Source organism: Canis lupus, chromosome 3, assembly GCF_003254725.2.
Source record: "Canis lupus dingo isolate Sandy chromosome 3, ASM325472v2, whole genome shotgun sequence".
Lineage (NCBI taxonomy): Eukaryota > Metazoa > Chordata > Mammalia > Carnivora > Canidae > Canis > Canis lupus.
The window spans coordinates 26,955,680-26,978,824 of record NC_064245.1 but is presented as its reverse complement, the minus strand read 5'-3'; the positions used below and the strand labels follow the sequence as shown (position 1 = coordinate 26,978,824).

The window sequence follows — 23,145 nt, the reverse complement described above, 5'->3', positions numbered from 1 at the left end:
AGACTAGCTCTTCTGGCCAGGCACTTAAGACCCGCCACTCTGGCCCTCTCCTCTTTCTCCAAAAACTTTCCCTCTCCGCTCCCCACCACGTGTTCCTGCCAATGGAGCCGGGCCACACCCTCCATAGCAACCACTTGTAAATACAAATGAAGTCCTTTGACTATTTATTCTATCAAATTGTTGAAAAGGTTCTGAAACCCTGCCCCTGATCCCTGGTGAGGGTGAAGGAGAGGGGGGTGGGGCCCTGACTGTAGGCCCAGTGTTCTCTCCCCCGTCCCGCCATGCCTACCGGGCTCTATCGTCCTGAAGTCTGTCTGCCTTGTCGCCCAGCAGTGAATTCGGTCAGTGACCAAGTCTGTCCTCTCCACCGTTGCCTTCCTAGTGCCTGGCCAGGCCCTGGCGCGCAGAGTTTGTGCTGAACAAGCAGACTGGGTCACAGCCCTTACTCCTTAGGTCTCATGGTCTGTGGAAAGCGCTTCATGGGATGTGGACTCCCCTTACCTGGCAGCGACCCCTGAGAATCCAGACCAGCACATTGGAGGAATAACAGAGTTTCCAGCTCAATGTCATCATGGTGATGGTTAATTTTATGTGGCAGTTTGGGAGAAGGGAGGCCCAGACAGCTGGTGCATCTGTAAGGGTGTTTCTGGAGAAGAATAGCATTTAAATCAGTAGACAGAGTAAGGAAGGTAACCTGCACCAGGGCGAGCAAGCATCATCCAACCCACTGAGGCCCTTACTAGAACAACAAGCAGGTAAGGGCAAAGTTGCTCTCTCTGCTGGAGCTGAGGCATCCTTCTTCTCCTGCCCTTGGACACTGGTGCCCCTGATTCTCAGGCCTCTGGACTCAGACTGAATTATACCTATAGCTTTCCTGGTTCTCCAGTGAAAAGATGGCAGATTATGGGGCTTCTCCGACTCCATAATTGCATGAGCCAATTCCTCTGATAAATCTCATCTATATCTCTCTAATCTGCTGTTGGTCCTATTTCTCTGGAGAACCCTGACTAATAACTAATACAATCACAGTCTGTGTGAGCAAACGCAAACAGCACAACCTTAGAGAAGCTGCTGGAGTGCCCGTTCACAGGTTAAAGAGCTTGGAATATAGAAAGAGGGCAGTTTTCATGCCCACGTGGCCTGGCCACTGGCATGTGACTTTGATTCTACTAGTCTGTCCCCTGGAACAGCATCTTCTGTGGCTCATCTTGACCGGATGCAGTCAAATCCCTTCCCCACAGATCCTGCCATGGATTAGCAGCCATTCCAGGGATTCAGCAGGCTCTGCTGTCACCCCACAACCCAGAGCCTAGGCCAGCCACCTAGGCTTGTGGTGTCCCAAGCAGTGTGAAATCGCCTCTAACCGGTGAAAGGTATACTCAACAGCTATTTAGAGAAGAGGCAGAGTTAGGAGCTTTATTTATTTATTTATTTATTATTTATTTATTTATTTATTTATTTGTTAGTTAGTTAGTTTGTTAGTTAGCAGCTTTATGTGGCAGAAGGGTTAATACAGAAGCTTCCTGGTGGCAGCAGCCTGCCTCTTCGCTATTGGTCTAAGCAATTCAGCTCCGGCCCCAACTTGCATGCTCTGCTCAGGTAAACAGAAGCCCTGCACGACTTACTTGAACAGGCCCCATAGTCTCCCACACTTATCCTTAAGCAGCTCATGAAGTGATTCCTTCCGATTCTCTTCCCGGAAAGAGTTCTGGTAAATATAATTTTTTCTGTCCTGTTCCATTTCCAGAAATGTTTGGCATTTTCTACGAACTGTTGCCAAGCCCCTAACCCAAATGTCACCTCAAACAGCCCCTCATCTGCACTGTGCCCCCCTCCAACCATCAGCGGCCCCACTGGTGGCTCCTCTGTCTCTCCCACTCCGGGCTCTGAGCGAGCCTGCAGTCATCTGCCTCTAACGGGGCACCTTGGGATAGACAAGGAACAGCACCAAGTCACTGCATTGCATGCCTCCTGGTCTCCAAAGAAGCGAATTAAGGTTTTAAAATAAGACAAACTAGGTTTGAGTGGGAGTGGGAAGACCGCCAATTACCGTCTCTTAATTCAAGGTTGCTCGCATTTAAGGCTTGAACTATTTCCACTTTTAAACAAAGTGAAACTTTGATGTTAATTCTGACCTAAAAAGGGGAGGAGGTGGTTGGAGGGGAGAGAGAGAAAGAAACGAGATGCTTTCCAACTCTGATTTCAACCGGGAGTTGTGTTTAATCAAGCCCTCAGAGCTGCTCAAGTGGGAGGCCTTCTCCTGATCTGCACTGGACTCCAAGCCATGGCCTGGCTACCAGGCCCAGGTGCTCTCCATTGCCTCCTGTAGCCACCACAGCCAGAGACTTACCCATTCAACCTTCCAACAACTTTCCTCAGCTTGATCCACAGGAGCTCAGAAACTGGGGAGAGATGTTATTTAGTGGGTTCCTTCCATTTAAAGAACGTTTCAACACCTACAAATACCTCAGAGAGTCCCAATCTATCCCAATTATCTCGTCATTAGCATTTTCAGCTTCCCCCATCTGCTAATAAGAACAGAGCTGAGGGTTGAGGTAATCCCTTCAGATAGCAAGTTATTTTGTGTATGCAGTAAGCATTCCGGGATTAGGGCTACACTCCATTGACACAACAGACGCATCAAGATGATGAATAGAAGCTGCGGGCTTTACAACCACAGAAAAGAATTTGGGCTTATCCTTGTCTCCAAACAGGTTATACATTCTCTAATATCTGAATTTTAAAAGCCAGGACCAAGATGGTGGAGAATTTTTTAATGACTTAACGTATTTCGTGTAAGTGCTGCTCCGTGAATCATTGTGCTGGTAGGAGCAGGAAGAAAGGAGGGATGGATAAGAGGAAACTGGGGAGTAGGTGGGAGAGAAAGAGGAACGCGTGGGCTGTTCCAGACTGTTTCAGGCAAGTGCCTGGGATGGGGTGCCTTTCAAACCACCCTGGTTTTTCATCACAGAGAGCGGAGTTGACAGCTCTTCCCTCTTGCCCACACCCCTCACCACCACACCCACCACTCTAGGGAGGTTTCAGACTTCCCTTGGGGTGGGGGTGCTCTGTCTTCTGACTTGCCGGGAGCTCATGAAGTCATAGACCTTTCAACACCAGTCCTACAGGGGGAGGCACCTAGGAAAGAGGGAAGGCGGGAGTAGTGACTCATTCGTGATCAAGTTTTCACAAGTCTGAAGTGATATGAGAAAAACAAGGATAATTATATACATATATATAATTATAATCATATATATGTGATGCTATAAGATTACGAACTCATTTTTGGGGAAAGACTATTCATTATACTGAGATTATGCCTTTATCACTCATCTGCAGTCATAAAGTCCTAGTATGAGAAAGGTATGTCAAGAAGATGCTAGGGCTTTTGTGTTTAGTTTTGGTTAATCTGTCATTTGGCAAACCGAAAAGTTGACCAGCCTATGTAGGCCTCCTACTCTCCTACTTCTTTTTAAAGGCTTTACCAATTTGGGAAACTACAATTCTGAGAAACCGCTGGCCCTGAGCTCCAAGCCCAGCGTTGCACCCTGCCATGGGTGCGAGCACCCAGATGCCCTCTCAGCTTGCTTGGAGGGCATGCCTCCCACTGCCTTTGAACTCAGCCCATTGAGTTCAAAGCCAAGACTCAGTGGGTATGGGATCTTGTCTAGTGCCCCTTACTCTCTTTGCCAGCTCCATGTGAACCTCTTCTTTGGGGTCCTCTCCAACTCTGTCAGGGTCTCCTTCCAAGCTAGAGACAGTATTAAAAAAGTCAAGGAGATCCCTTCTGGGCATGGGAAATGTCCACCCCCCAGGTCTCTCTCTTGAGGACTGACACAATGTCTAGTCTAGGTTAGAAATCCCTAACCCTGGGGACCTGGCAGAGGATGCATATTGGGAGAGCTGCTCTTCCAGCCCCCTCCCCTGTTGTCCCCACCTCCTCCTTGCTCTCCATAGAGAGCTGCCCCCCGCCCCCACCCTGAGGAAGCTACATTGTGCACTCTGCACAGAGCCAGGCCTGGCGGGATTGGCCCTCCACAGGGTCACTGTTGGTCCAGTGAATGAGTGACCAGTGACCACCCAGAAGCTGAACAAGAAGGACTCTCTTAATGATCATGCCTCAAGAGAGCCCTTTACTGACCTAAAATGTATATTCAGTGTTCAGTGCACAATTGTAAACTCGCTCATCAGAAGGCTATGAAATCTCTGCCTTTGTTTCGGAGGAGGGCAGCCATTTGGCATTCTTCACAATGGGGGTTTATGCAAAGGGTAGCTGAGCTCTAGGGAAATGGACAGCCCTCAGCCACAAAGCCACAGATGACCATTCCTGCTGCACATGACACCAGAGAATAGTGAAGACTCAGCCAATTTCCCTTTCTTGAGCAATGATGGTGAATAAGGGTATGAGGTGTATCAGGGACTTGCTTTTTTACCTAGTGTTGTACAGGTCAACCAGATGATTACCACACTGGCCTTTGCAGATACAGCTTCTGTCATAGGAATCTGTTATCTCTTGCCTCAGTAATGCTGCCTAACAACCAATCATGAAAGCTCAGTGCGCAAGTGCGCACACAACAGTAAGTATTGATTTAGCTCAGAGTCTGCAGGTCGCTGCTCTAGACTGCCCTGAGATGAGCAGTTCTGGTCTCGGCTGAGCTTACTCACTTGTCTGGGGCTCAGCTGGCTGTTGGCTGATCTAGGATGGCTTTGACTGGGGTCACTCAGCTCCACTGCCCCTACGTCACCCTAGGCTAGTTTTGGCATGTTTTCATAGCAATTGCAGAGGAGCAAGGGGTAAGTGGAAAGGCACAAACACTTGAACATTTATCATCTGACCTCACATTCATCATCATTCCATTAGCTAATGCAAGCCACATAACCTGGCCTGGAATCTGAGGGAGGGGAGCTGCAAAGTCACCTACCAAAGGGTGTGGATACAGGACAGGGGGCAAATTGGGACTCTGAAAGCAGTGAGTCTACCGCCCTACAGTTGTCTGTTTCTATTTATAGCGAATCTGAAGTTGGAGAAAAGAGAGAAGGGATGGTGGATATGTCTTCAAAACACCACTTTTCTTCGGGTGCCTGGGTGGCACAGTTGGTTAAGCCTCTGCCTCTTGGCTTCAGCCCAGGTCGTGATCTGAGGGTCATGAGATCAACCCCAAGTGGAGCCCATGTCGGGCACATGCTCAGTGCAATCTCTCTCCCTCTACCCCTCCCTCTCATCCTCACTCTCTCTCTCTCAAATAAATAAACCTTAAAAACAAAACAACATCATTTTTCTTTCTTTCATTCCCACACACTGTGTTCCTCAACAGGCGGACCCATGAACCTTGCGTAAGGTGATGGGCGTGTTTGTGGATAATTATTAATAAATAGCAACGGTACCTCTCGGGAATCCCTCCGGATATAGAGAGGTGATGCAGCCTAGTGTTGCTGTTTGTACGAATGAAGGTGTGCTTCCCACTCCAAAACCTGTGAAGACACAGGTTTACAGACAGATTAATCCAATTCAAGCGGCACATCTGTGGTCAGAGCATTACGCAGCTGTGCCAACGTAGCAATGCAGTCCTCTTGTGCTTCCAAGCCACCCTCAGGAGAAGCTGAGTGCCTTGAGGCTTGGTGACAGCGTTTGTAAATGGACGTGTCACTCCAGTGGTGGAGGGAACAACACAGAGGGGACAAGGCCGAATGGAGAGTGAGTGACTCTCCAGGCAATGGGGGATTCGAGTTTGATCTCTGGTTCCGACGCTTCCTGGCTCAGGGTCTAGGAACTCCCTGATTTCAAGTAGGTGAAGCCAAGCTCAAGCAAGATTAAGGTACAGGGTGTCTCATGGGATCCAAGATGGGACAGCAGCTGAGCCTCGGGAAGGAAACTCATCAGAAGCTGACAAGAAAGAACAGGTTCACTCTTTGCTCTTCCTCCCTGCCTCTTTCCGGGCCTGCTTCACCAGCTCGTGCCCAGGAGGCAGGCAGGAGGTGGCTGCCTCACGGCTCCTGGGTTTACACATTGTATGTCCAGCCACGGGTGGCCTGTGACTATCAGTCCCAAATTCAGTTTCCTGGGCAATGACACCTGGTTGGCTTAGCCTGGGCTGGGCGATCACTCCTGCTCCAGAAGGCAGGAGCATGGGGCAAACTACGCTGCTGTGGCCCCAGTGAGCTTCCCAGAAGGCCGGGGCACTGTTAGCAGGACCGAGATCCCACGTGGCCAAGGATAAGCCTCGGGCGGCCTGCAGCCCTATCTGTAACATGAAGTCGTGAAAATTGCCTATTTCCGTGTGCTCCTTAAAAAAACAAACAACAACAAAAAACCTCTTCATGGGCTAAAAAAACATGACATAATATTAATTTAACGTCTCATAATAAGTTCTTTTACTCCTATCCTTTGAAACTATGGAAAGTACAAGAATAGACAGGTCCGAGATGAGGCAGGAGTATGCCAAGGAGTGAGTTACTATTTCTGGATCCTAGGGAGTGCCAAAAATAGTGACAGTCCAAAGCGGCAGAAAATATTTTTAAATAATCTTTATTTTTCCTCATTATGGAAAAGCACATTCTTATTATTAAAAATCCAGATAAAACAGAAATGTATCCAACAAGAAGTAAAATATCCCCCATGATCCACTCCTCTCTCCACCCTGAAAATCCCAACAACAACATTGCTACAGTTTGGTATTTATCCTCAGAGGTAGTTTTTATTCATATTTGCTCGTGCATGTGTATATGCCACACACACACACTAACTCAGGGGGGTTGCTTTTTCCTACAAAATGGACTCCTACAATACATGTTCTTTTGAGTGGTTTTTCTTTTTAATTAACCTTGCTTACACTAGTATATATAGATCTAGTATCTATAACCACTGTTAAGTATCCCTGCACATGGCCATACCCCAAAATATCTATTGTTAGATATTAACAGTCTATCTAGATCCTGCTAGAACACTGATGCTAAAAGAAAGTTTATCTCTTTTTTTTAAACCTTTTTATCTCTTTTCTAGGAACATTTTGAAAGCCTTTGGAAACAAGAGAAGTAAGTGGTAGGAAATCCAAATAGAGGCAAAGGTAAAAATAAATGTAGTCCCTCATCTGGTAGGTAGCTGAGCCATGACAAGATGTCTGGCTGTGTTGATGACCCCATTGGTATTCCAAGGCTCAATGAATTCATGCTGAAAACATAAATGGCTTTATCTTCAGATGTGAGAGCTCAAAATAGTATTGAGACATGTTTAAAGACACAGTTCAAATGACTAGCTGGAGGTTTCCACACAGATATCTGTATCCTGATAACCACAAATCCATCCCAAACTCATGCTCTGAGTCATACGGGCTTTAGAGAAACACAATTTTGCACTTATGGCACGATGGGGTCCCTCTCCACCTGCCATCTCATCCTGGAGAGGGAGCACTTATTCAGTTTCCTTCTGGTGCCTTATCCTTATCAAACCAAGATAACAGAAGAGGTCTTTGGTAAGACCTGTTAAAGTTTGTATTTCCAATCAGCAAAAGGGCACCTGAAGAGTCTCCTGGCAGCATCACTAACCGGGACAAGAGCCCAGCCTGGACCTCCAGCTTTATTCACAAAGTTCTCTCCAAGGTCCTTGGCCAACAGAACAAGGGCAAGTGAATTTGAAACACTTGGATGGGAAGGTGCTTTTCTTTATTCCCATTGATAACTCCTAAGCCTTTTTATTTTTATTTTATTTTTTATTTTTGCCAGATGCTTGTCATCAAGAGATAAATGTGTTTGTTAGCATCGAAGGAGGATGGGAGGATGGGCAATTATTGCGGCAGAACTGAGGCCGACACTGGAATTGCCTGTTTAGCCTGTGGTTGGGCCGAGTGGCTCTCCTCCCTCTGCAGGAGGATAGACAGCCACCGGATGGTCATGGAAACCAGCCAGTGTGTTCAGACACAGCCACATTTCTGATGACCTGTGTCTCGGGGGATTGGGTAAGGAATTGCTGATAGTTGACCTCAGTGGTTATTGTGGCTTTCTTAGATCTCAGTCAGCACAGGTGGACAACACAATGTCTTCTGGAAGTAGCCCCCACGTCTATACTGCTTTCCATTAAACACAACCATGACAACTGAGGTCTGATGATACATGAAGGACCGTGCCAATTCTAGGATGCCAAAATGAAGGAGACACCGTCCTTGGCCTCAAGGACCTTATTAATCTAGTGGCCCAGACACTAATACGGGGGGAATGACTCAAGTAAATTATAACTAAATACCAGTAGAAAAAAAGAAAGAAGAGAGGCTTATAGTGAGCCTGCCACTTTGTAACATGCTTTCACATCAACATCCTTGGTAGGGTTAACCTAGGAGTACCACTGGCAGTATGGGGCTCCTGCTCTCGGCCCGCCAAGCTATTACACATCCAGGGTGTATTCGCCGTTCCACAACATTAACCTAACCTCTGGCTTCCTTCCACTTCCCTCCTCTGGATCAGGTTTCAAGCCCCCCCTGTTGTACGCTTTCTCTTCATCCTAGGGCCATCCCTGGGTGGTAGGTCAAATTAAAGTGCCTATAGACCAAGTCAGATAAAGGGATGGGTAAGGATTATCAGTTGACAGTAGAGAAGATCTCCCTCTTGCCTGGTGAAAAGAACTTTTCCCCATGCTAACCTCACATGGCAGCTCCCCCTGTTGCTCCTGCTGAGTAGGGGTGGTCAACGTTTTAGATGCACTAAAACGCCTCAGTCCCATCCTGCCCGCCCTCCTTCCTAGCTACCTTGGTCACCACCTCCTAGATGCCTCTTCTCCCATATTTCCCAATTCATGCCTTTGCTTGAGTCTGCTTTTAGTTTTGAGTAGCCCTGGACTGTCTACATCCTTCAGAACCCCCTCAGAAACAGAGTTGGATGGGACTCAGGTTATGGTATTGCCCTGCCTCATAGCCTTGGAGCAGTAGCCCTGGATCGAGTGACCTGTGGTGATTAAAATGACCCTCTCCATGTCCCCAGCTGCGCCTGGCACCACAACCTGCATTTCAGTCCTGGACTTGGAGCTCCTTTGGAAACCTTTTACAAAGGCTCTTCCTTTTCACAATGAATAGTTCCTGATTCCATGGTTGTCCTCACAAGAACTCAGCTTCCATTTCTTGATGTGTCATAGGCTCCAATTTTCATTATTTTTTTAAATACTTTTTTCCAGATTTTGAAATTCTTTTCTGGGGGAATCTCTACCAGAGTCCTCTGAAAACATTAGCTCCTTGGCCCCCTTTCCCCCATAAAGCCCTAGTTTAGGCTGTCAGATGCATGGACTTCCTGGAAACTTTTTGGAATTACCTCTAATCCTCAGATCTCAGAAGAAGAGGGATCCAGCAAGCAATTTCACAGTGCTGCCAGGGAGGCTATGGCCTTGATTAAAGAAAGGTGCCTTCGGGAGAGGCAGAGAAGGCCCCTAGAGCCTCCCACACTATGGCCATTCCTCTTGTAGCCCCTCTCCACACTCCTACCCACCCTCACCATTCACCACCCCTCTACCTCATTGGAGAGGGGAAAGGTCTATGGCCCCTTGTTGCTGAGGTTCTATTCATGAGCCATGCCGCACTGCATGCTATAGGTTATTGAATTTTGCATCTCCTTGGAAATACTAAACTTGAAAGTCACTTCTGGCCAGTTGGCATCCTTCTTACCTTCTTGGTAAGAATCAATTTTCTTTATGAAACTATGTTTCTCCCACAGTGTGTGGTGTGGAAAAAATGTCAGTATGCCCTCCTCTGCCTTCCCCTAGGGGTGGGCAGTGAACTCAGTGAAACCACTTATACTGTGAATATTGACAAGTGAAATAAGGATGGGGGAGATGCTCCCCACCACCTCTGCCTGACAAGGCCACTGAGTTAGCCCCCAGAGCTGTCCTGGTTCCTCTCACTTTTCAAACCTGAGTCTCTAGTTTTCCTTCAACTCTATAAGCTATTAGATATCCCCATAATATCTTTTCTTTTCTTTTCTTTTCTTTTCTTTTCTTTTCTTTTCTTTTCTTTTTTCTTTTCTTTTCTTTCTTTTCTTTCTTTCTTTCTTTCTCTTTCTCTCTTTCTCTCTTTTTTCTTTTTTTTTTTTAATTTTTTATTTATTTATGATAGTCACACAGAAAGAGAGAGAGAGAGAGAGAGAGGCAGAGACACAGGCAGAGGGAGAAGCAGGCCCCATGCAGGGAGCCCGACGTGGGATTCGATCCCAGGTCTCCAGGATCGCGCCCTGGGCCAAAGGCAGGCGCTAAACCGCTGCGCCACCCAGGGATCCCTCTCTTTTTTCTTTTCTTTCTTTCCCTTCCTTCCTTTTCTCTTCTTTCTTCTCTTTCTTTTCTTTTGTTTGCTAAAGTCCGTTTTTGTTGTTTGCAACCAAAGCATCTTAACAAAGGATTTATGTGATTCCACCCCTTTATTTCATGAAGAAAGCGAGGACCAGAGCAAATCTTACCTGAAGTCCCACAGCAGAAGGGAACAGAGCTAGACAGAGAGCTCAGGTCCCCTTGGTTCCTCTCTGGGCTCTCCGGACTCCACAGGCTGACTGTGTGTCTTTGGGAACTTAGGCAGCATGCGGGACACAGGAGCTCTGCCCCTCTGTTACTGGGTGATGCTGGCCCCACAGCTCTGGAAATTTATCTTCTCTGCACCTCAGGTGCTAAAAGCCAAGAAGAATCTTTAGTGTCTCTGATATAATCCATTGTCTTCTTTTTGTTCTTTGGGCCTGAGTGGCTGAGTATCTACTAAGAAAATAGCTCTACACCAGAGTCTGGGGGCAATGAGAAGGTTACAGTGCAGAGGAAAATGCTATCCCGATACCCAGAGGCATAGGACCAACTCTTGGGCCTCAACCTGTGTCCAGGAGTATGCTCTTGTGGGAGTCCGGCTGCCATGATGGCTGGTACCTCGGGAAGTGAAACTTTCAGGGTGATTGTGACATCCTTTCCCCCTCACCTCTACAGGATCCTCACTTGTCCCTGCGTCTCTGACCCCAAAGCCACTCTCTGAGTCATGCTCATGTCGTTTCTCACCTGGACACGTGTCAACAGCCTTCTACCAGGCCTCCCTGTCCCCCTCTATCCATTTTGGGAGATAACTGTAAGGATATATCAGGTTACACTGCCCTTACCAACCGTTAGTAGTTTCCCACACCTATGGAAGTACAGAAAGGTTAGAATAGCAGCCAGAGCCTCCCCAACCCCTTATATCTGACATGAGTTTCCACTTGATGAGGCCAGATACTCACTCACTCACTCACTCTTCCCTGAGCTGTGCTTCTCAGCCTCCCCTCAACTGGTCCTTTAGAAATTCCTTAATGTTCACACTTCTTGCTTAAAGAACTCCCTGCCCCCATCCTCTTCTCCCCAGACAGGTGTCTCTCCCCTGCGGCTCCCTGCAGCAATTTGCTACTGTGTATGTTGTGCAGGTCCCAGTCTTCTTCACAGGAACATCAGTCATCAGCATCAACTCGCTCCCTGGATTCTAAGTGCCTCCAAGGCAGGAACTAAGTATCTCACCCCAGCGCCTAGCACATACTGCTCAATAAGAGTGTGTTGGATTTGTTCATTCAAAAAATATTCACTGAATATAGAACTGGAGGCATATCAGCCTTGATTGGATGCCAGTTCTGACCAGCCTCTTCTGCCTCAAAATAGATTTTTCTCATTTTCTACCAAGAAGCTCTGGTTCTCCTCTATCCCCCAACTTCCTTCCACCCTATGGATTTACACATTGCCCTCTCCCAGCTGAATCGAATGATAACATTTTGTCACACTTGTTTTCTATGCCAGAAAGAAAGACATTACAGACATTACATGTCCTAGGATGTCTTCTACCTCCCCCCCCCAGTTTTATTGAGAAACAATTGGCATACATCACTGCCTAGTTTGAAGGTGTACAGCATGCTGGTTTGGCTTGCGTGTGTTGTGAAATGATGACCACAGTAAGTTTAGTTAGCATAGGATGTCTTCTGGACACCCTTCTCTTCTGTCTCCCCCCACCCCTACCAAACATGACCACCTTCCTGAAGTTGGTATTTATGTGCTTTACATGCATTTATCCTGTACGTGGTCAGATCATTGGACTGGAACCTTGAAGAGACCTGATGCGTCAGCAGATAAATATAATGTGGGCATCTGTAAGGGGAGGGTGGGGGCGGGAGCAAGAAATCTCCATATGATGATATGCTGACCCCCAGATTAAAAGGGTATGAAAGGCAGAGTATCCAGAGATTTCCTCACTCTCAGGGCTGTGGAGAGGGCTCCCCTCTCACCTTCACACAACCTTGAGAGTAAACCACCATGGGGGTCATCCCAGCCTCGCTTTCCACCCGCCAGCCCCCATGAGCCTTTGGAAATTGGTCTAGTTCCTTATCTTTCATCCACAATTGGAGAGTAAGTTTACATATTTTCAAATACTATAGAAATAATGTGCTATTTTATTTGTATCATTCTGCAAATTGCCTTTCTTTTTTGCTCAGCCTTAGGTTTTGAAGGTTTATAACCATATTAAATCTCAAAAAAGTATGCATTTGGCAAAATGTGTATCTTCTTTTTCCTTGTGAAAAAGTACCCAAATTTAAAATTTTGACAAACATTGCAGCAGTGAACGTACTTATATGTGTGTCTTTGTTTCTATGTGTGTGTGTTTTTTTTTCTCACTTTGTACTTTATGAGGACAGTCGGATGGGAGTATGAAGTGCTATCTCCTTGTTACAATTTGTATTGTCTTGTTGCTAGATGGAGTTCAACTACTGAGTCAGGCATCTATAAACTTTCTATGTAAAAGGCCAGCTAGTAAATATTTTAGACAATTCATCCTTTATTGCGTGCTTAACCCTGCCCTCGTGGCATAGAAAGCAGCCAGACATTCACCCATAAGCTAATGTGCATGTTCCAATTAAACATTATTTACAAAATTAGGCAGCCAGCCAGTAGGCTGTAGCTCTCTGCCCCTTGTTCCAAAGACACTCTCTGACAGACACAAGCAGTAGAAAGATAGGCAAGGTCTGAATAGGCAATATACAGAAAATAATGTGCAAATGGCCAACAGATACACAAACAGCTCCATCTCAAGTCACCAGAAAGTTTGTGATCAAATTCTATCCCTGACACAGCCCCAGAAAGCCTTCAGGCACTTCTAGGACAGCAGGAGGTGGCCTGCTGCCGCCAGCAAATGAAGCCAGTGATGAGAGCATCCTAAGACAGCTCCCCCCTCCCCGCCCACCGGAATGAGGGGTAGGCCCTGTCCTTTACATGGAGTCACGGTATCCAGGACCCTCTTTGGCAACCTCAGATGCATGTAAAATATGTACCTCCTGCTGCCCAGCAAGTGGGGGGGGGAGGCAAGAACTGCATCTGGCGAAATCACTGATGAGAGAGAGGAAATTTCCAGAGCATCCTTCCTAAAGGGTAAATTCTTTTCTTTGTGAAACGAGAATTGGACAATGGGATAACAGCAGAGGCGAAGAGGTTTCCAGAGGCCTTTCTGCTTGGTCAGCTGTAATGTTTCCCCTGAACATTGCTGATACCATACAATTTAAGCGACTCAAGCTTAACGGGAGTTTGCCATTAGAAAAACGTCCCAGCGCCCTGAAGTGTGATCAGCAGGGAGACTAATAGGTGCAGAGTGTGCAAAACTCTCCATGTTCCCTGGATTCCTTTGCAAGGTGGGAAAACCCTGGGAACAGATGGTTCAAGATCAAGGTTTAAGGAGCAGACCTGTGAGGAGCAGAATTCCTGCCCCTGACACATTAATGGAGGAAACTGTTCTCCGCCCCCCACCCCCGGCCCAGCACGGCTGCGGGGACCCTAATATGATGGCCCTAAAGTCAGGGAGGGATCCCAGGGAACAGGGCTGTGAGACACAGGCCCATCTCACAGGTGAAGCGACGGTAGCGCTGCTCTAACCCATCAGGATGCCGTGAACCTTCCTTATGTCAGACGGCTCTTGGCTGATGTGGCAGGTGCCGTGGCCACAGGCGACACAGGTGCCTAGATAGGGACGCGGGCCGCCCCTCTGTCCCCAGGGATCCCCACAGCATATCCCGCTCCCGGCGTCTCCCACGAAGAACCGTCCTCTCGTCCGCACCACCTCCCCCCTGCAAACCACGTGGGGAGCAACGGGCCTGCAAAGCCCAGGCGCCGAGGCTGCGGCGGGGGCTGGCGGGGCTCGGGCGGCCCCGCGGGAATGTCCCGAGCGCAGGGATGGTCCGCGGCCCGCGGCGCAGGTCTGAGGCGGGGACAGCCACGGGGGATTTCAGCCCTGAAACCCAGAGCTGGATCCCCGGAAACGGCTTCTGGAAGCCTCTGTGACCCGTGGTGTGCCTCCGACCCCCTCAGAGTGTAGGGGTACGGGGCTCCAAGGCACCGGCTCCCGCACACCCTGCCCTGCTCCCCGCGGCGCCCCACGACTGGCGCCGGCATTGCTCCGGGGGCCCGCTGCTCCCCTCCCCCGGGCCGCCGGCGCCCCCACCCCCCGGACCGGCCCCCACGCTCGCGCCCCGCGGGGACCCCGCTCGCGCCCCGCCGGCACCCCGGGACCCCACGCTCGCGCCCCGCCGGCACCCCGGGGACCCCACGCTCGCCCCCAGCCGGCACCCCGGGACCCCACGCTCGCGCCCAGCCGGCACCCCGGGACCCCACGCTCGCGCCCAGCCGGCACCCCGGGACCCCACGCTCGCGCCCCGCTGGCACCCCGGGGACCCCACGCTCGCGCCCCGCCGGCACCCCGGGGACCCCACGCTCGCCCCCAGCCGGCACCCCGGGACCCCACGCTCGCGCCCAGCCGGCACCCCGGGACCCCACGCTCGCGCCCCGCTGGCACCCCGGGGACCCCACGCTCGCGCCCCGCCGGCACCCCGGGGACCCCACGCTCGCCCCCAGCCGGCACCCCGGGACCCCACGCTCGCGCCCAGCCGGCACCCCGGGACCCCACGCTCGCCCCCAGCCGGCACCCCGGGGACCCCACGCTCGCGCCCCGCCGGCACCCCGGGGACCCCACGCTCGCCCCCAGCCGGCACCCCGGGGACCCCACGCTCGCGCCCCGCCGGCACCCCGGGGACCCCACGCTCGCCCCCAGCCGGCACCCCGGGACCCCACGCTCGCGCCCCGCCGGCACCCCGGGGACCCCACGCTCGCGCCCCGCCGGCACCCCGGGACTCCACGCTCGCGCCCCGCCGGCACCCTGGGACCCACGCTCGCGCCCCGCCGGCACCCCGGGACCCCACGCTCGCGCCCCGCCGGCACCCCGGGACCCCACGCTCGCGCCCCGCCGGCACCCCGGGGACCCCACGCTCGCGCCCCGCCGGCACCCCGGGACCCCACGCTCGCCCCCAGCCGGCACCCCGGGACCCCACGCTCGTGCCCAGCCGGCACCCCGGGACCCACGCTCGCGCCCCGCCGGCACCCCGGGACCCACGCTCGCGCCCCGCCGGCACCCCGGGGACCCCACGCTCGCGCCCCGCCGGCACCCCGGGGACCCCACGCTCGCGCCCCGCCGGCACCCCGGGGACCCCACGCTCGCGCCCAGCCGGCACCCCGGGACCCCACGCTCGCGCCCTGCCGGCACCCCGGGGACCCCACGCTCGCCCCCAGCTGGCACCCCGGGACCCCACGCTCGCGCCCCGCCGGCACCCCGGGACCCCACGCTCGCCCCCAGCCGGCACCCCGGGACCCCACGCTCGTGCCCAGCCGGCACCCCGGGACCCACGCTCGCGCCCAGCCGGCACCCCGGGACCCCACGCTCGCGCCCCGCCGGCACCCCGGGGACCCCACGCTCGCGCCCCGCCGGCACCCCGGGACCCCACGCTCGCGCCCCGCCGGCACCCCGGGGACCCCACGCTCGCGCCCCGCCGGCACCCCGGGGACCCCACGCTCGCGCCCCGCCGGCACCCCGGGGACCCCACGCTCGCGCCCAGCCGGCACCCCGGGACCCACGCTCGCGCCCCGCCGGCACCCCGGGACCCCACGCTCGCGCCCCGCCGGCACCCCGGGGACCCCACGCTCGCGCCCAGCCGGCACCCCGGGACCCACGCTCGCGCCCCGCCGGCACCCCGGGACCCCACGCTCGCGCCCCGCCGGCACCCCGGGGACCCCACGCTCGCGCCCCGCCGGCACCCCGGGGACCCCACGCTCGCGCCCAGCCGGCACCCCGGGACCCCACGCTCGCGCCCTGCCGGCACCCCGGGGACCCCACGCTCGCGCCCCGCCGGCACCCCGGGACCCCACGCTCGCGCCCCGCCGGCACCCCGGGGACCCCACGCTCGCGCCCCGCCGGCACCCCGGGGACCCCACGCTCGCGCCCAGCCGGCACCCCGGGACCCACGCTCGCGCCCCGCCGGCACCCCGGGACCCCACGCTCGCGCCCCGCCGGCACCCCGGGGACCCCACGCTCGCCCCCAGCCGGCACCCCGGGACTCCACGCTCGCGCCCAGCCGGCACCCCGGGGACCCCACGCTCGCGCCCCGCCGGCACCCCGGGGACCCCACGCTCGCGCCCAGCCGGCACCCCGGGACCCACGCTCGCGCCCCGCCGGCACCCCGGGACCCCACGCTCGCGCCCCGCCGGCACCCCGGGGACCCCACGCTCGCCCCCAGCCGGCACCCCGGGACTCCACGCTCGCGCCCAGCCGGCACCCCGGGGACCCCACGCTCGCGCCCCGCCGGCACCCCGGGGACCCCACGCTCGCGCCCAGCCGGCACCCCGGCAGTGCCCCCGCGGGACCTACGGCGATGCCCCGGGCCCGGATGCGTCCGCCTGGGCTTGCCCAGCACCGAGGGGGCCCACGGCTTCCAGGACGGCCGGGCGGCCCCTCCTCCGAATCTGCCCCCCGCGTCCTGCCGGCCCCCGCACTGGCCCCCGCGTCCTGCCTGGAGCCCCCGCACTGGCCCCCGCGTCCTGCCCGGCCCCTAGTAAAGGCCGCTCCTCCAGCTCCTGGCTCGAGCCTTGGTCTCCGCGAAAGCTCAGCAGCTGCAGACGCCGCGGGGTCGTGGGGTCGAGCACCCCACCACCTTCCCATCCCCTCCCTCCCCTCATCCTCCAAGGCTCTCCAACCCGCCCTGGGGCCAACAGCAGAGGCCCTTCCCGCAAACCGCCTCAGGTGAAATGACACCACGCAGGGCTCCGTGCGAAAGCCGGACCCAGCTAGACCAGAACATCAGCTTGAGTTCAAGGCTGAAGGCCCTCCTCACTCAAGGGAATGAGACAGCAAAAGCTCCCTGGGGCGCCTGGGTGGCCAAAGAGCGTTTGACTCTTGGTTGTGGCTCAGGTCACGATCTCAGGGTCCTGGGATGGAGCCCTGTGCTGGGCTCCACCCTCAGAGGCCTGTCTGCTTAGAATTCTCTCTCCCCTTCTCCCTCTCCTCTGCTCCCCCCACTTTCTAAAATAAAATACATAAATCTTTTTTAAAAAAAGCTTAGTGGACTAAAGGGAAACTTTGACCTATTAAAAAAGCCTAAATGTCACGATCCTAAAGAAATCTTTCAATGCATCTATTTACCAGCAAACATTGACTGTGCACTTACTGCCGAGGGGCCAGGCATATAGCAAGCATGCCTTGACACCCTGCACCCTAGCCCATGGCAGACATTGCTATTAGTCAACTAAGTACTTTGCCACAGCCTGTAGATGAAGCAGTATCTTTCTCAAAATTGCATTCCAGGAAATCATCACCAATCAATAGGAATTGGCCTGTGGAATAAAACCAATTTGCTATTTCTAATCAGCTGCACCTTGGCAACAGTGATACTGCAGATATCAACATAAATAAAGATAAGATGCTTGCCTTTGAGCAACAGCTGGGTAGCCAGACACGTGGCATCTAACTATCAATACAGATTTTGAGGGAAGAGGGCTGTGGTAATTAGGGCAGGCTGAACCGAGGAGGTGATATTCCCATAAAAAACAGTAAGACATCAGAGCAAGAAGGATGGAGTAGGGAGGTCCAAGCAGACAGAGCAGCACCATCAAAGACAAGTGGGCATGAATGTCCACAGTGTGTTGGGGAATGACACAGGAGATGGATCGCAGCACACAGAAGAGAAGGAGGGAAAAGTATGGTGAAGCCAACTTTGAAGGGCCTAAGGAGGTTGAATGTCAATCAGCAGACAATGAGGAGACAACTGAAAATTTCTGAAGAGCGCAGTGAGAAGATCAGATCTGAGTCTTAGAAAATTAGTTCTGCTTCCAGGATGGACAGTAGATGGTGGAGACAGGTGACTGGAACCAGGAGGCCCAGTCAAGAAATTACGTTGACACAGTAAGCCAGTGGTTTTCAAGGAGCATTGAATGAATGAATGATGGATGCCCAGGGTGAGGTAGCAGGGATTCAGCCCCTACCCCTACTTCTGCTCTGCTTTGTTTATAAATGGGATTTCCATATAGATTTTGCTTGAAGATATTTTTCTGATTTTTTTTTAAAGCCTGAAAACCATGCTTCAGGCAGGAGGCAGTGAGGGCCTGCCTAAGGCAGCATCCATGGGAGACGAGGAATAGAAGACCGTTTGAGAGAGATTTCTAAGAGCACAGGAAGGAGCTGGTAACCGACAGGATATGAATATGGTTTTGGTTTTTGTCTTGTTTTGCTTTCAAGAACAGAATAACACAAACAACAGAATGCCAAACAAGGTCTAGCCAAATCTATCTCCAAAATATTTGTGTTTTTAATGAAAATTAATATTTTAATATCATTTGAAAGATCGTATTCCTAGGTAGATCAAATGTTCCTCTGGAATTCTGGAATTGTGTTTGGTTTGCTTAGTCACCTCCCCTTCCAGCTCCCTCCACCCCACACCTCATGAGGCAGTAGCTTCAAACTGAATGATTAGTCTCTACCTGGAATATCATGCATTTCTAATTAGTGCTAATTAATACAATTTGAGGTACCCTTGGCTCACCCAGAATTTTTCTTATAAACCATTAAGTAAATACTCCTTTGTAATATTTAATTCATAAGTGAGCCACAGGCTCCTAGGCACCAATGGTGAAAAAAAAAAAAAAAACTAGGGGCCCGCAGTCCCCACTTGGTCTTATATTTCACCTTTGATTCATCCCCTGTGAAGCCTTGAAGAATGAACACTATAGCAAAAAACCTTCCCTACTCACCAGAGAAATGGGGAGGTGTTGAGCAGGGGCTCTCAGAATTGGAGTTCCCAAAACCAAAGAATGCAGTTCTGGGGACTGACAACATAAGACTGCCAGTATGTTACTTTTTCAAAAAAGATTAAGAAAACATGTACCATGGACTACAGTCATTTCCAAAAAGACAATTTAGCACCAAAAGGCCAGAAAAGTCATCTCAAGAGTAAAGAGTGCTTCTTTAAATTGAATATACTTTGCTTCATTGGAGACTTTCTGTACTGGGTCTACTTGCTGTATTTCACCTTAAACCAGTGAGACCTTTGCCAATGACCAGCACCTTCCAAGGGCCAGGTGTGAAAGCCAGCAGTTAGCAACTTCCTAGAGTTTGGGGGAGAGTTCCTGCCTCTTCCCCCGACCCCAAGACCTGGGGTCCCAGGCAACCCGAAAGGAAACCACTACCATGAGAAGAAGAGGAAGGTGTGTTGCTGCCTCCTGAGCTGGAGTCTGGAATTTTTTTTTCTATGAATGAAACAGACTTATAAATGGTGTCTCGTAACAGTTGGAATATCAGGAATTGTCCAGGACTTCAGGTAAAGTTGTGTATTACATAAGCTTGTCTAGATGGACCTGGGAATTTAACCAGTTGTTCTATTTTTTCTACCTGGAAGCATATATGGTTTCCAAACTAAGGACTTGGAAGTGAACTTGAAGCACGTCTGATCAAAGCTGGAGGCAGCCTCTATTTTTGTTGGTCTCCTGGTCCTTTCGGATTCAACATGCAGTGCTATTTTTATCCCTGGTCCTCAGATGCTAGTCCTGATTGGTACTTAGATGGCACCTCTGGATTAATGTGCTTAGAGTGCTTTCTGGAAATGCGTGCTGTTGGCACCTCTGGGACATCTGCCGGGATGGTGGAAAGGACTCCAGCTGGGAGCAAAAGCCTGGGTCCTAGTACTGAAGATGTCTCACGTCAGCTTGAAGCCTTTGGGCAAGGCTGAGGGACTGTGCTGCGTACCTTTGCGGTCCTTCCATTGCCAACATCCTATGATTTATGCTTTGATGGCAAGTGGATCATAGATGGTGAAAGAATCTTTCCATAGCTCCTTTCTCTGGTCAGAATACTGTGAGAATAGTCCAACCGCTTTATTAGGATGTCTTTATTTTTATGACTTTTCCACCGAATGCATTGCTTTCTTTCATTGGCCTGGGTTTTGGGGACATAGACTTGGCTATTATGTCCACAAGTGCTCTTGACAACAGGCAACCGAGGATGTGGGAGCCAGAAGTTTTGAAGTTCTATAACTGACAGTTCCTGCTGGGATTTTGATTTGATGAACCTGCTTCATCTTAATACGTTGCCGAGACTCCTCTTTCCCTTGAATCTTTCTTTGTGTCTTTGTTCCAAAACAGGCCAAAGAATGTGCTCTAGACCTTGGTCATTTCCCTATTTTGAAGGTAAAAGATTGCTCAGTGCCCCCCTGAAAAAGACAGCTTTTCCCTTAGATGTTTCTGTGGTTCCAAGCCCACTGCGAGCTGTGCCTTTGACTTGGCAAAGAAAGTCATTGTTTGAAAAGCTATTTCTAACCCAGCACAGCTGTTCACGGCTTGGGTTCAGCAAATAGCATCATTTTTTGCTGACTCAGTCCCAATACCTCCAGAGAAGTTATGACAACCCAAGTGTATGGCTTTGATGAGTGAACAAAGAGTGACCACATGTCCAGGCTCTCACAGAATTCCCCCATTGGACATTTGATCATGTTCTCTCTTCTCTTCACCGGCCCACTGCAGGCTCGGACATGCAAAAACTCAAAGAGAGTCGAGAACCTTCTAGGTTTCAGCCCTGGTTTTTCACTAGTGAAACGAAGGGATTGGGTGATAATAGTGCTAGTAATCAAACAGCAACTCCCATTGATTTGCTCCTTGTTGCATGGCAAGTGATATGCCAGGTACTTTCAAAAACTGTAATGTCCAGTTACAGATGAGAGGAAAGAGACGTAGTTTGCAAAGAACGTGATAGCTAAGACATAACCTGGAATTTAAACCCAGGTCCACTTAGGAGGAAGGTTTGCCTTCTACTGTGGCGCGTGCATTAAAATGGTGACCCAGAGGCCTGAGTGTGGGTATCTGTAACTGCCTGGGTTCCTTCTAGCTTACAGATCCTGGTTAAGATTCTTTAACAGCTTGTCCTTAACTCTGCTAAAACAGCAGCCACCTCCCCAGCCCGTTCCTGCCTGCATAATGACAAAGCCTTTGCTCTTGTCACTGGGAATACACAAGGGGCACGCAGGAGGCTACAGCCCACAGAACCCAGCCGCTGCTTGCTCCTGTCTCATTCCTCCCTGCTGGCCTCTTAATCAGCCATGTGATGCAGACCATAATTTCCTATGACCTGCCAAAGCTTCCGTGACCTCTGAAGACTTTGGGCCGTCTACCCACCTTCCTCAGGTGGTTCTGGGGCCCTTTGTCTCCGTGATCCTGGGGCCTCTCTCTAGCAGAGCGGGAAAGACTCTACCTTCTGTGTCCCGCTCTTTTGCGCACTTCATTTTGCATGTTTATGGAAGGGGTGGGAAGAGGCAGGCCACTAGCAGCCTCCCCTGGGCCCACGCTGGGGTTACAGTTCTGTTTCTCCATACGGTCGTCCCATCCAGGGCCTGTAAGAACCCTGGCTGCATCAGAATGGTTCACCTACGGGTGTTGTGCTCAGCTGAGTGGGTCAGGGCTCCTTCCTCAGTTAAAGGACAGTTTCTCTCCCAGGGCCCTGGTCCTGCCCTGTACCTCGTATGCATGTCTGTAGGTGAAGACATAGGCTTGTAGGTCCCCGAAAATCAGTAAATGTGGCTGGAGGGAGTGAGGGAGTATTTCCTAACAAACACCGGGGGTGCAAATCTCAGGAGAGCAAGTCAGGAGAGGTGTGTGTTCAGGCTGGATAAGATTTTGAGCTCTCTATCTATTAGGATTTTTATTCATTTCCCCCCTGTCCCTTCTTTCTTATCTGCATTCAAGCAGATAATAGCTGACTCTGTGCTCCTGCCTCACTGCGACTGAGCACAAGGCAAAGACTTGGCATCCAGGGTTTGGAAACCAAAGCCTAAGCCCTTAGCAGATCAGGATTCAATTAGAGAGAGAGAGGCAGAGACAGAAAGACAGAGAGAAACAGATTGTCCTGGAGAAACTGGGGAGGAAAGAAGTGATTTTTTCCAAACCGGGAAGATATTCTGTTCAGCTAGAAGGTGAACGTGGAGGTGAGAGGATTTGCAAGCCCTGCGTTCTCTGGAGTGATGTCAGCGTGGTACAAAGGTGCCCTGGCAGCGATGCTTGGGAGTGGGGGTGGGGCGGTGGGGAGGGAGAGGGCTTGGGCCTGAAGGGGCCATGCGGGCCAGGCCAGGCCAGGGCGAGGCTGTCCGGGACCTCCTGTGTAGACAGGGAGGGAGGACCAGGTGGGTCCCACTGCAGAGGCCTTGGCCCTGCATAAGCTCCAGAAACACTGGCATATGCAGCCATAGGGAGGGCATCCCGGGAAGGCCTGGGCTGTGTGTTCTTTGTCATGTTTTCTGTTAGCAGGAGAAATGAGACCCTGGCATTGGAAAATAACTTATTACACAAAGAGAAGGCAGTTATTCCTAAACCTTGAGCTGGCAGCCTGGGACCCATGCCACGTCGCCCATCGCTGCCCCTTTGTGGTCCCCCAGGTGGGAGAAGGCTGGGCTGGTGCTCTGGCAGGGGCATCTGACGAGACTCAGACCTTCTGTCCTGCCCCCCAGAACTGGTAGCCTCGACCACAACTGACTTCATACGGTGCTTTCTTTTCCATTCCCATAATCATGCCGTGAAACAGTTTTAAATGGAAAGCATTCAGTAAACTGTGCTGAGTTTTTCCAGGACCTGGAACTTCTGAGGGATGTCACAAAATCATCTGCAGAGAAGCTGGGTGCTTGCAAGGTCGAATAACAAGAGTCCTTCAAGAAAAGTTCTAATTCTACAGAGCAGAGTACTATATTTCCTGCCTCGTAATTGTGACGAATGGTATGCCTTTGTTTTTAAACAACACCTAATCTTTAAAATGACTCTACTGAGGAGCCTAGCATTTTTCCCCCCCG

The 23,145-nt window shown here is 51.8% G+C and overlaps 1 protein-coding gene across 1 annotated transcript; it reads left to right on the top strand.

Moving 5' to 3' along the window:
* Positions 1-10,865: 10,865 nt before the first annotated feature.
* LOC125754815 (basic proline-rich protein-like) lies at positions 10,866-16,882 on the top strand. The gene is made up of 2 exons (XM_049108120.1): positions 10,866-10,898; positions 14,312-16,882. The coding sequence occupies exons 1-2, from the start codon at positions 10,866-10,868 to the stop codon at positions 16,880-16,882; spliced, it is 2,604 nt and encodes an 867-aa protein (XP_048964077.1).
* Positions 16,883-23,145: the final 6,263 nt, after the last annotated feature.